General features: G+C 41.6%; 1 protein-coding gene across 2 annotated transcripts; it reads left to right on the top strand.

The window, feature by feature from the left end:
* The first annotated feature begins 15 nt into the window (after positions 1–15).
* Positions 16–10,716, top strand: gxylt1 (glucoside xylosyltransferase 1). Of its 2 annotated transcripts, none has more exons than XM_020714197.2 (7): positions 16–325; positions 947–1,148; positions 2,052–2,183; positions 2,679–2,930; positions 3,006–3,129; positions 4,873–5,045; positions 7,416–7,686. In XM_020714197.2, the coding sequence occupies exons 1-7, from the start codon at positions 114–116 to the stop codon at positions 7,452–7,454; spliced, it is 1,134 nt and encodes a 377-aa protein (XP_020569856.1). In that variant the 5' UTR covers positions 16–113; the 3' UTR covers positions 7,455–7,686. The 2 variants fall into 2 exon arrangements, with proteins under 2 accessions (XP_020569856.1, XP_004083054.1); XM_004083006.4 differs by lacking the exon at positions 7,416–7,686 and adding an exon at positions 10,446–10,716 and having other exon boundaries at positions 19–325.
* The last annotated feature ends 1,878 nt before the right edge of the window (positions 10,717–12,594 follow it).

Here is a 12,594-nt window from a genome sequence, read left to right as displayed (position 1 = left end):
TTTCTAAACGCTAACCGGAAGTGCTTTGTCAAAGCGTCCAAATTAGCGTCGAGTGTCGCGCGACAGTTTCTGTGTCATGAATTTCCTTCCAATGCGCGTCTTGAAATCCTATAATGCGGCGCTACATTCGTGCACTGGTGCTGTGCATGGTGTTTGCCGTGTTTTCGGGCTTGTTCGTGTACAGTAAACTGTTTTACTCCGACGTCTCAGTCGCTAGCGGAGCCAAGAGGTTGGTCAGCCCCCCGCAAGACCCCGGAGCCGGAGGAGAAGAAGAAGACGGAGCCGCCACGGGCGCTGAGCAGCGAAACCCACACCGGGCCAACAGGTAAAGACGGGATATTTAGGCTACAAATAAAAACAACAAAAACAGTCATAAAGTATAGCATTTAGTGTAAATGGTGTGGACACATGCTCATAACTGCTGGTTCTGACCAGTGTTGCATAGGAATGTCTGGCACCCAAATCAGATCTAAAGTCACTAAATAGGCAAATAATATTATAATTATCATCTACTCTCATTTATGCAACGTTCATACTGTTTTAGCAACAAACCAACACAAATTACGCTTACCACACATTGACTAGAACTGTTTTTTTTTTACTGTAAATACAAATTGTGAAAACACAAAGTTAAAAAAGTGCTTTATAACATACTTATTTATTTGACTATCTTTTTTTTTTTAAGAAAAGAGGAACCTACAGTCAAAAGGAAGAACTAGCAAATGAGACGACAGTAGATTTTCTGGTCGCCGGCAGAGGCCGCTGTTGCCTCTTTAAAAAAAAGCTAGTTGGTCTGCATTTACATAATGTTAATTAAAAAATAAATAAAACAAAGTTTTTTTTGATAAATACAGTATCGTTAATTTCTTTGACATCCATGAGAGTTTGTATGTATTTATACTAATTATGTGCTGGTCTTGCATCTCCGTGCATTTTCCCTCTTAAGGAATGTCACGCGTGACGGCAGGGATGCTGTCGGAAGCACGGAAAGCCGACTCCCGCCCCCCATGCATCTGGCCGTGGTGACCTGTGGGGAGAGGCTGGAGGAGACCCTCACCATGATCAAATCGGGGGTGCTGTTCAGCATCAAGCCCCTCCATTTGCACATCTTTGCAGAAGATCAGCTCCATGCTAGCTTTGTAGAAGCTGTAAGAAACATTTACATTTTTGTGTGTTGTTTTTGCAAAAATATCGCCCCTGTCACATCCTCAAAAACTCACAAGTGATGACATCAGAGCAGGAGAAACTATCCCAAAAATGAATGGGGCCAGAATTCTCTTATGGGGCTCAAAACCATATTTCAAAATCCACTAACAAAACCAACATAGACGTGTCGGGGAAGGATGTTTTGAAATTATTATGGGTTGGCCACATAGTTCATTGGCTCAAGCTGAACAAAGCAATATGACATAAGATATGAAAATATTAGGAGTGTGGGCGTGGTTAACAAAAAACCTCTGTTGCTAAGGAAATCCAAAAATATAATTTAGCAGATTCCTCTAAAAACGACATCGACCTGTCAGTCACCCTCAGACAACAAAAAAATTAAATGGTAGCTATGGAGATAAAACCAACTGAAAAGCCGCCATTTTGAAAAAAAAACTCTGTTGCCAAGGAAATCCAAAAATTTACTTCTGCAGATTCCTCTAAAAACGACATCAATCTGTCAGTCACCCTCAGACAACAAAAAAATTAAATGGTTGCTATGGAGATAAAACCAACCAGAAAGCCGCCATTTTGAAAAAAACCTCAGTTGCCAAGGAAATCCAAAATTGTACTTTTGCAGATTCTTCTAAAAATAACAATCTGTCCGTCACTTTCAGACGACAAAAAAATAAAATGGTTACCACGGAGATAAAACCAACTGAAAAGCCACCATTTATAGAAAAATAAACATTTTTGTTTTTAATGAATTTGTTATGTGCAGGCATTTAGCCTCCCAGGATGGGATAAAGGAGGGGGCCGAGGGCAAGCCATACAACGGCATTCTCAACTATATTTCTTTTTCCTCCTCAAACATCCACGCTTCTTTTTTTTCGTCTGTTTTCTAGCTGGAGAGTTGGCCTGGGTTCGTTCGCTCCACCTTTACCTACACCCTCCACCCCATCAGCTTTCCCAGCGAAAATGCAAAAGAATGGAAGAAACTTTTCAAACCCTGCGCGTCGCAGAGACTCTTCCTGCCTGTGAGTTTCACGCGAACGTCTGTCCCTTAAACCAACTTTTACTTTGAAACTTCCCAACCCAAAAAAGGGGACACTTCTCTTTATTCATAGTTTGGTTAACCAAACTTCCAACTTAAAAAAAACTGTGATTAGTTGTAATTGTAAACATGTTGTTCATCATAAATGCATATGGGGGGGACTCTTGTTACCCAAATGAGATTTTTGGGTTTATGTTGTAAACATTAATAAAACAAAAATTCATAGTTGATGCAAACACGGAAATGAAATTTAGCAAATTTAGTGTAATAATAAAACAACAAACGTGTTTAATTTGTGCTGAATATGAATCGTTTTCTATTATTAGACACAAACTCAATTTCATTGGATTTGGATTAGTTCGTAGGTTTATTTTGAAATCTTTTCTTAGCCAAACAGGAAATGGACTCTCTGTGCTGATTAGTAGTCTTCATCATCATCTTCAGTCCCTGTAACACATCTGGCTTTACCCCGTGTCAGTTGATCCTAAAGGACGTGGACTCGGTGGTCTACGTCGACTCGGACATCCTCTTCCTGCGGCCCGTGGACGAGTTGTGGGGCTTTCTGACGCGGTTCGACCGCTCCCAGCTCGCCGCCATGGCCCCAGAGCACGAGGAGCCGCGCATAGCCTGGTACAACCGCTTCGCCATGCACCCCTTCTACGGCAGGACGGGCGTCAACTCGGGCGTCATGCTCATGAACATGACGAGGATGAGGAGCGCCTACTTCAAGGTGAAGCCGAAGCGCCGCCTTTTGGTCGGCTGCAGGCCCGGTAAAGTGACCGGGGGCTGGTTTGTCTGTCTGCAGAACGACATGACGCCGGTGGGGCTGCTGTGGGAGGAGCTGCTGATGCCTCTGCTGCAGAAATACAAGCTGAACATAACCTGGGGAGATCAGGACCTTCTCAATATCATTTTCCACCACAACCCCGGTACGACCGTCGTCTCTCTGCTTTTATTATGAAAAAACTCACCCCGATCATCATTTGATCCATTTTCAAAGGGTTCCCAGTGGTCTTTTGATAAAGACAAATAATATAATAATACAAAAATGACAAGTACTATCCAGCCGTACAGTTTTGAGCCAGATTCCAGTTGAGGAAAATGAAGTTGAACGTGGATCCACCAAGTTACTTTGACACCGTCCTCGTCCGCGCATTCAACAAGCCACTTCCAATGAAAAACATCTGCGTAAATGCGCGTCTTGTGTGTTGACCAATCAAGGACTTGAGTTTGGGGAGTTTAACTACATCACTACCAAATCCAAGAGTGTAGCTGGTTCTGTCGATCTCTGCGTTTGATTTTTCTGAAAAAGGTAAACCAAAGCTCCTCTCCTGACATTATGGCAATCCACATCTACCATTGCAAGGATGTTAGCTAGCATTGACTGTACACAGAACTGGACAGAGCGACTGTGATGTCACCCATTGGAAACGTCTTACCTCGAGATTCCCATTTGTCCACGATAGGAGCACCACCGCTTGGAGCCAGTCGACAGTGATTGGTCCGAGTCGGCTTGAGTCACGTTTCTATGGCAACTACTGTCAGGAATCAGAAGTGAGCTTGTTCCGGGGCCACTGAAAGCAGCTCTGGAGAATCTGAAAAAATAGAATTAGTAAAAAGATGTTAAGAAAAAGGTATCAGAGCAGGAATGACTGAGTAACAGCTGTTCATTTCTCAGTAGAAGTTTATTTTGGCTTCTTGGAGCCAGCGGGTACTTCCTGTTTGGAAAATGAAGGGGGAGGATTCACTCAGTCCAGTTCTATGTACAGTCAATGTATGCTAGCATCCCAAATCGCAAGATTTGCACTCCTTTGACATTTCTTACCAAGCCTCTTTTGGATAATAAACAGTAGGAAAAAAAGAGAAGAAGAACCCCTCCCTGCTAGCCTAGTGTGAACATCAGAAGCTAATTGTACGTTATTCAACCCACGCCAAATGATTACGGAGCTTCAGTGGAGCAGGACGCTTGTGCCCCGCCCAGTTTTTTATGTCACAAAAACTGCTTTTTTTTTTGTTCGTCTGCTCCTAATTTACTATAATTTGATAAAAAATAATCAGAAATGCAATTTTTAAGCTGAGTGTTCTTAATAAATGTCCTCCATCAGAAAGATATGGCAGCATTTGTGTAGCAATGGAGATGCTAACTGGAGTTATGCGAAAACGAAAATGCAATCCACTCTTTGCATTTTCATTTTAATTATGACACAGAATAAGCGGTTTTAAAGTAGAAAAGGAAAAATTATTATGGAGGATTGATTTTTATTTTATTTTATTTTTGAGTCATTTGATGCAGTTAGATTGTGAAAATGAAAAAGCATTTGTTAATCCATTTTAATTGTCAAATTAGACATTTCTAAATGAATTTTGCTACACATTTACCAGAGAACTTTTTGAAAATGAAATGTCAAATACCATTTTCTTTATCATTTTAATTAAGTGACAGAGGGAGCGGTGTTGAAGAATAAAAAGAAAAAGCGGTTTGGTGGATTGCTTTTTCTTTTTAATTTTGATTCAACAAACGCAGCTTCATTTTGAAAATGAAAAAGCATTTCTGGTATTTATTTTTATTAATGCTACACAAATGCTTCTATAGAAAAATGCCACAAGAACATGTGAAAAACACAGTTTTCGTTGAGTGGGTTGTCTTTCTTCTGTTGGAACGCGGTTCTCAGAGAGGCTGCTGGAGTTTCCCTGCAAGTGGAATTACCGTCCGGACCACTGCATCTACGGCAGTAACTGCGCTTCAGCCGAGGAGGACGGCGTCTGCGTCATGCACGGAAACAGAGGCGTGTACCACGACCAGAAGCAGCCGGCTTTCAGGGCCGTTTACCAGGCTATAAAGAAGGTGGGTGTGCGCTTCTTTAACCCGCCTCTACGTCTTTTTCACAAATCTTCCAGTCCTACAACTCTCTGAGCCAGAACTTAGCCCACGCCACTTCCTCAAAAACTCCCACTCAACCGAGTTTTTTGACGTAACGACCACATAAAGTGATGACATCACAGCGGGAGAAACTGTCCAAAACAATGAATGTGGCCAAATCGGAAAATATTTAAAATCCACCAACAAAACCAAAACACGTGTCGGGGAAATCCAACGGAAGTTTTGAAATTATTATGGGATGCCACAGAGCCTGTTTTGTGGCAAAGGGGGAAATTTGGCAAGTTTGACATTTTTTGCACGATCTGGAAAAGGAAAACTACGTTTTAGCGATCGTCATGAAACGGCACCAGGTTAATTCGACAACCACAAAAAAACTTTTGTTGACCTTTGACCTTTTGACCTTTGAATTTAAAAAAAATCCTCTTTTCCGAATTGAAACTCCTCCCATCACCTCCTTACTCTTCAAGCATCATTGGAAAGCTTCTTGGGGGAAAAAATGTCTGTTTTAGACTTTGTAGAGTTTAAACGACCTCGAATTTGAACTTTTGGCTCAAGCTGAATAAAACAATATGACATACGATATGAACATATTAGGAATGTGGGCGTGGTTAACAAAAAGCCCCCGTTGCCAAGGGAATCCAAAAGTTTACTTTTGCAGGTGCTTCTAAAAATTACATAGGCACGTTCCTCACCCCCAGGCGACCAAAAAATAAAATGGTTACTATGGTGATAAAACCAACAGACAAGCAGCCTTTTTGGAAAACAGGGAGGGGAGAGTGAGGGGCGTGCAGTACCCACTCAGCCAGTGAAGGCATGTAAGGAAAGGGGGAGTTTTTTTTTTTACTTATTATTTCTATTTTTAAGCCTGTGTTTTCTTTTGGGACAGTCATTTCCCCTTTGTCTTATGTTAAAGTATGTTGTACATAAAAATAAAATCTTAAATCTGATGCATGCGGATGGAAAGACAGTTTAGAAAACCTGGAAAAACGCTCAGAAACATTCACAGTATTCCTTAAACCAAATAAATAGCTTCACTTTTCTTTATAAGTGGCAATCAGGGCTTTGAAACGGCTGTTATTTCACCTTTTGGAGATGTTTGCGTGGAGCTGTTGTTTTTGAAATGGTTTAAGAAAACTGAAGCAAAGCCAAGAAAATGTAGTAATTTATGATGAAAAATTAAAATCAAGCCACAAAATCCCCCTTCTTCTATGATCATTTTCTGAATTCTGACTTTTTTCAGATGATAAGGAATCAATTTTTGTCATATAAATAAACAAATTTTTGAAACTTTTTACATTTTTTTTGTCAGTTTGGACTTTATACCAGCAGGGGGAGCTAACGTACCATGTGTGGAATTTTACTTTAAAACGTCAGAACAAATATTGAGATTGCTCAAAAACTGAAGTGTTCTTCAACTAACGATTTTATCAGGATTAATTATTTAGTCCGTTTAAAAAATATTTTTTTATTTAAAAAAAAGAAACATTTAATCCTTAAATAGAATTTCCTCGCCTGAAAACTCCCTTTAAAATCTGAATGAAATATTTTCCAAGTCACATCTTCATCTTTTCAAAGCACACTTAATAGGTAAAAAAAAGGGGGGCTGCATCAAAATGAAGTGAGGAACAAAACGTATGAAACTACAAAAACAGCTGAAAAATGTGAGGAAGAACCTGAAGCAGCTGAAAAACAGACGAGACGGAGGAGTGATGGAAAGATGACAAACGCCATCTGCTGCTGCTGTGTTCACGTGTAAAAGTTGTCTAAAATCAAACGTCTGACTGTATATTCTTCCATTCATTCATGGGTTTTCAAAGCAGCTGCTTCCTGAGTAAAGAGCTCCACATCGACGTCTCTTAAGGGTCCACACGTCGTAAAGAAAAGCAGGGTCCACGGCTCTGCCAAGCCTCACGGGTTTCATTTAGCCCGAAACGTGACAGAAAAAGGCGGTTCTTATGACCTCCGTGACACAGAAGGCCCTCCACGGATGGACGTTTGGGGTCAGAGTCGACCTCCGACGTTTCACGCTCCGCTCACCTGCTGTGTCGTGGTATTGACGACACAAGTGGCATTTACTTAATGAAGCCATCAAAGCCTCATTGCTCGGCAGGTGAGCATAGATCAGGCTGATGGCGCATCTATACCTCCATCCAGAGGCTGCAGTTAAGACTTTGGCTTTTATAGGACAGGATCAATTATTGTAGCGTCGTGTTTTACAGCGCTGCCACAAGTGACACAAACATGCGTACATAGATACACACACAACACTCACACACAACACTGCAGGATTTTTATAGATCTGCAATTAAATTAGATTTTTATTTTTGTCTCCAGGCAGATTTTTTTGAACTCAGAGCAAGGTTTGTCTGTTGACGAGAAACCATCGACACAGAAAAATGGAAACAACATTGAAGGGAAGCCTTCTGTGGAACTCCAACCAAAAAATAAAATAAAACTGCTAGTTTTTGGTTCTGGACTTTTATTTTGACGATCTTTGGGTGCTCATTTGAATGCCGGTAGCTTCTTTAGTACGGACCTCCACCGTCCAACCATCTGTCATCTCTGTCCAGAGCAGGACTTTTTGGTGTTCAGAGGGGTGTCTGCTGTCCTTCAGAGTCCAGGGGCCTCATTTATAAAACTTTGCGTAGGATTTGCGTCAGAAGTAGCGTACGGATGAAACATAGGATGTGCGTACGCACAGAAATATTCGGAGTTATAAAACCGTTCGCACGCACATCCTACGCATCTTTCCCTTAATAAATCACAACCAATTCTAAATGCAGCGCAGCTTTTGCGGCTTAGTGACACGCCCATAGTTGCCCATAAATAGTCCGTGAAACGCCCACAAATTAATATTCATTGATTGCGAAACCATGGAACACACCGAGAGGAAATGAAAAAAACGTAACTTCACTCAATGTGAAGTAGAATTTATCGTTGGCGAGGTGGAAAAGAGGAGAAAATGTTGTTTGGAGGGCACAGTGTGGGCATTACTAATGCCAAAAAGGCACGTGAGTGGCAAACGGTGGCAGACGCCGTAAATGCTGTAGCCTCACAACCTCGGACCGTGGCCGAAATAAAAAAGAAATAGTCGGACATCAAAGTCGAGGCAAAAAACATCTAGCGCTCCACCGGAGCGCCAGATGCATCGGGTGACACACCCCCAAAAACCCGCAGAGGAAGTCGGAACCGGCTCATAAGCCACTCGTCCTCGTTTGCCAGCACGTCTTCTTGCCGTCTAAAGATGCGTTCACTCCGAATTCTTCCATTTGCCACATCTTCTAAGAGCGCAAGATCAGCCATTGTGCGTCATTACGCATTGTGATGAGGCATTTTATTTCCCTCCATTTAATTGCATCTGACAAGCTACAGATGTCAGTAATAATCGACGTGGAAATGGGAAATTGATCAGCGCAAATGTAATTTCTTGTTGCTTTCTGAATGGTTGAGACATACGCCATACATTGTTTTATCAAAAATAAAACAAACTAAAGGCATATGCATGAATACCATATTTCTGTAGCTTATGAAGAAATCTTTTACTATGAAAACAACTTTCCCCAGTGGACAATTAATGCATCTCTCTCTATCTATCCATCTGTCTGTCTGATTGCTCCTATATCTGCTCCGCCAGACGGACACATTAACGAGAATATCAGTTTTGTACATTATTTCGTTCTGTTAAATATATTATTTATGAGGATGAATTGCACAACATGCCAATATTGCAGAACATGTTTCACTTTTCTTTTTGCAAATATGTGTTCATTTGAATTTCTGTTGTAATTTTCGTTTGATTTTTTTATTAGTTTCACTGCTGATCGATCAAACGGGTGTTCGTGTTGGCTGTTAATTGTAAGACTTGCTTTGTGAAGTCTTCATGTTATTTCTGAGAGGCAGTATTGTCATTTTCACTTTCACGTGTTTCTTCCATCTGCCGACGGTGTCGCCGTTTCTCATTTCACCCGTTTTTGTGCGTACGCCTGGGTCAGAGCTTGCGTGAAGGACCGCACATTTTCCCGTCAAGTTTGCTTTTTATAAATCTCAACTATTGCGTAGAGAGTGGCGTACGCCTTCTTTTGTGCGTACGCAACGTTTATAAATGAGGCCCCTGGTCCTGGTTCAGATCATTCTGACTAAAGTCCAGCTGTGAGAGCCTCCGTTCCGGAGCCTGTTGTTCTGCGGCTCTTTACCTTGTTGGTTCCTTCTGAGTTTATCTGGTGCTGGAATGTTCTGGTTTCTCAAAGGTTCTATTCATGTGGGTGGAGGTCGAACAAGAGAGCTTGATCACTGTGGGGAGCGGGAACGGGGGCGGGATTTCCTGTTCACCTCAATGGTCCGATTCCTGCCTTCCTTAATTTCTGTGGAGCAATCCTTCGTAGCATTTTTGGATTCTTCCACTTCCTGGGTGTTGATTTGAAAAAACCTCACCGATCATCTTTTCATCTGTTTTCAGGGTTTCCCCAGTGGTCTTTTTATTATGATTATATTGTTTTCAGCTGGAAAAAAATAGGTTTTCGGTGTTAGCATGGGGGAACCCCACCCCCTATTCCCTCCCCATCACCAAGAGCTAGAAGCAGGGAGCTTGTGGCCCGGCCATTGTATTTTCCACGTCGCAGATAAGCTCCTTTTCAAAGCCTCCTTTTCCCGTCTGCTCCTGATTCACAATACAAAATACTGACAAATTAACTTAATTTATTTAATATTATCACAAAAATGGCTCAAGAACATTTTAAAAACACCAAAAACACAATTTACGAAACGTTTTCTAGAGTTATCACTGATGAATGCTGGTCCTGCACGAAAAGAGCATGCTCTGTAACCTCAGAAGCTCATGATCAAAGCTTTTTCTTTTGTCTGTCCGTCCCGTGGCCCCGCCCCCTGCCAGTGACAGTTGAGGTTTTTATTTGTATTTTTTTATTTTCAGAGCCCGCGGGGCCCCGCCAGCCGCACCGAATCAATACAGCAACTGTAAACGCTGCATTATGAGCAGCGGCTGTGCAGCGCCACGCGCTCATAAAAACGCCGTTTTCTTTGCGACCCGTCATCAACAACCCAACTGCAGGCAAATGAGCCGGCATAAAAACATACCGGATGATTCCCCTTTGATTTCCTCCGAGCGCCGTAAAGACCTCGGCTTTATTGGGAAGACACGGAGCCTCAAAGCCTATAGCAGTAAAGTTACCCCCCAGCGGTAAAGTGGTAAAGTCCAGCTGACTGCTAACGTTTATGTATTTCTATATGACGAAGAAAAACCCACTTAATCCACAGGTTGCCCGGGTTTATTAAAGCAGCTTTATTGCATGGAAGCAGTAAAAAGGAGAATAGAAATGTTTCAAACTGTTTGTTTGAATGTTTTGGCAGTACGTCTTCGGCACAGACCCCGTCACCGCCCTGCTGGACGCCCTAGTGGAAGAACTATCGAAGACCACGCACACTTACTGCGGCAAATCTCACACTCTCTTCACCAAGAAGCTGGCGCACAGTCTGGCCAACGTGAAGAAAGACGACGGCGAGAAGCCCCGGCTTTAGATGCCCAAACCTGCACAACGCTGAAAGAAAGGAGGAAACAGACGAACCAGGAGAGCAGTTTGATTGTCCAATTCTGAAAAGCTTTAACAGACTTGAAAAAAAATATATAGTTCAGGTGTTTACATTTTTGTTTGTCTGCATTTTTTTTTTGCTGATCAACAGTGCAGAAAAGCAGACGTTGTTGTGGAATTTCCATATTGGAGAATTGATGTCAAACTCTTATTAGAAGAGATGAGAGCATTGACTGTACGAGAGAACTGGACTGAGCGAGTGTGACATCACTCACAGAGAACGGCTTATGTGTTAGAGTCGTTTCTATGGTAACCACCCTTGCCAATCGGAAGTCCAGCCCCCTTACCACTTGAAAGCGAGCTACACGAAATTTGTCAAATGTTTTGAAGTCACACCACCTACTTTTTTTGAGGCATCTGATTGGTCGGTTTATCACTTAATTTGCACAACAGAAATAATAAAGAAAATAAAACTAGGTTTATCGAGGACATGACGAAAGGTAGCAATATCGGAAGTCTGTGGGATTTTGGCCTTTTGGAACCAGTGGGTACTTCCTGTTTGGAATCCAGGAGGGGGAGGAGTCGCTCAGTCCAGTTCTCATCTACAGTCAATGTGGTAGAACCACACTGAACAAATGTCTTCAGATAACTTGTGTTGAAGTTTTTCCTTCTAGCATTGTGATGTTAATTCATCTTTGGTTGACAATATGAAAATGTCTGTTAGCATATTTATTAGCTAATGCAAAATATGCGTTTTCAGGGAAAGGAGTTGAAACCAGGGATGGCGCCAGGGACCCAATTTTTTGAGCCAGCATTAGTATCAAAATGGTCAAAGCAACCATTAAAAAGCAATATTTCTAAATAAAAAATCTTGAGCGCCTCAGTTCTTTTGCTACGCCCCTTTATTGTGTACGCCGGGCCGCCAGGCTGTTTTCATATCAAAAAGAAATTCTTATTTTTGGAACTCATTAGTTATAACTCATCAATAATAAAACTGTTTATTTTTGTAATCGACTTCCAATCTACTGTTCAAATGTGCCACCCTTACCAAGTCCCCCCTCTGGCCCCCACATAAAATGCTCTAGCTCCGCCCCTGGTTAAAACTGACGTTTTCCGTTTTTTTCCACGAGCACACAGGAAAATAACTTGAATTTGTGAATAAGCTATGATCTCTTTTATGATACCAAAGATTTTTTTTTATTTTGATGGGTATTTTTTTTCTGCTGAATGTACTTTGTATCCGGATTTTTATAGAAAAAAAACTTTTTGTATGTTTTGTTTCACTTTTTTGTGCTTTATTGTGTTGAACAACAAAGTTTTTTACTTTTTCTGTGATTTTAGATTTTGACACATTGTTCTTGTTTTTTTTAATAAAATACATTCAAGGACAGCATTTTGTTAATGAAAAAATGCCTTACATGTGCTTGTCAAATGCAGATCAACACATATTTTTTTACCAGTTGCAGTTTATTTTTTTGTCTTCATCAAACTAACTGACGTCCCCTTCTTTGACCGATCGATGGAGCAGCCGATAATCTATGACCGGCCCAGCCGATGCTGCAGACTTCCCGCTTCGGCGCTGAAGTGCTCATAAAGTGTAAGTGATGGACCAATAACGCAGACCTATAGGTGCCTGTCAATGACGCGGCGTTGCCATTGACTTCAGGGAATGAGTTTATGCTTATTCCCATTAGGGTGGAGCGTACCATCGTCTGTTTATGGCTCCACAGATAGTTTGATACATCGCACCAGAGATACCCTTCATTCATCACTTTATTTTCAGATGAAAGCTTATCAATTATCTTTATTGACCCGTGCACCTGAATGCAACATGTAACAGGCGGGGTCCTCCAGAGAAGGACAGCAGGGTTGGGGGTTCTTGAATTGAGTTTCATTTTCCTGAAACCACATGTTTTATATCTCAATAAATAACTCCGATTTTATTTCTTTTGTGCCCTCGCAACCGCAAG

Source organism: Oryzias latipes, chromosome 23, assembly GCF_002234675.1.
Source record: "Oryzias latipes chromosome 23, ASM223467v1".
Classification (NCBI taxonomy): domain Eukaryota; kingdom Metazoa; phylum Chordata; class Actinopteri; order Beloniformes; family Adrianichthyidae; genus Oryzias; species Oryzias latipes.
This window is presented reverse-complemented; position numbering and strand designations above follow the sequence as displayed.

Excerpts from the sequence above, each read along its gene's own strand:
- gxylt1 (XM_004083006.4), top strand. The coding sequence starts at position 114 with ATGCGGCGCTACATTCGTGCACTGGTGCTGTGCATGGTGTTTGCCGTG. Across the intron at positions 326-946 it reads AACCCACACCGGGCCAACAG|GAATGTCACGCGTGACGGCA; the intron begins GTAAAGACGGGA and ends TTCCCTCTTAAG. Across the intron at positions 5,046-10,445 it reads TTTACCAGGCTATAAAGAAG|TACGTCTTCGGCACAGACCC; the intron begins GTGGGTGTGCGC and ends ATGTTTTGGCAG.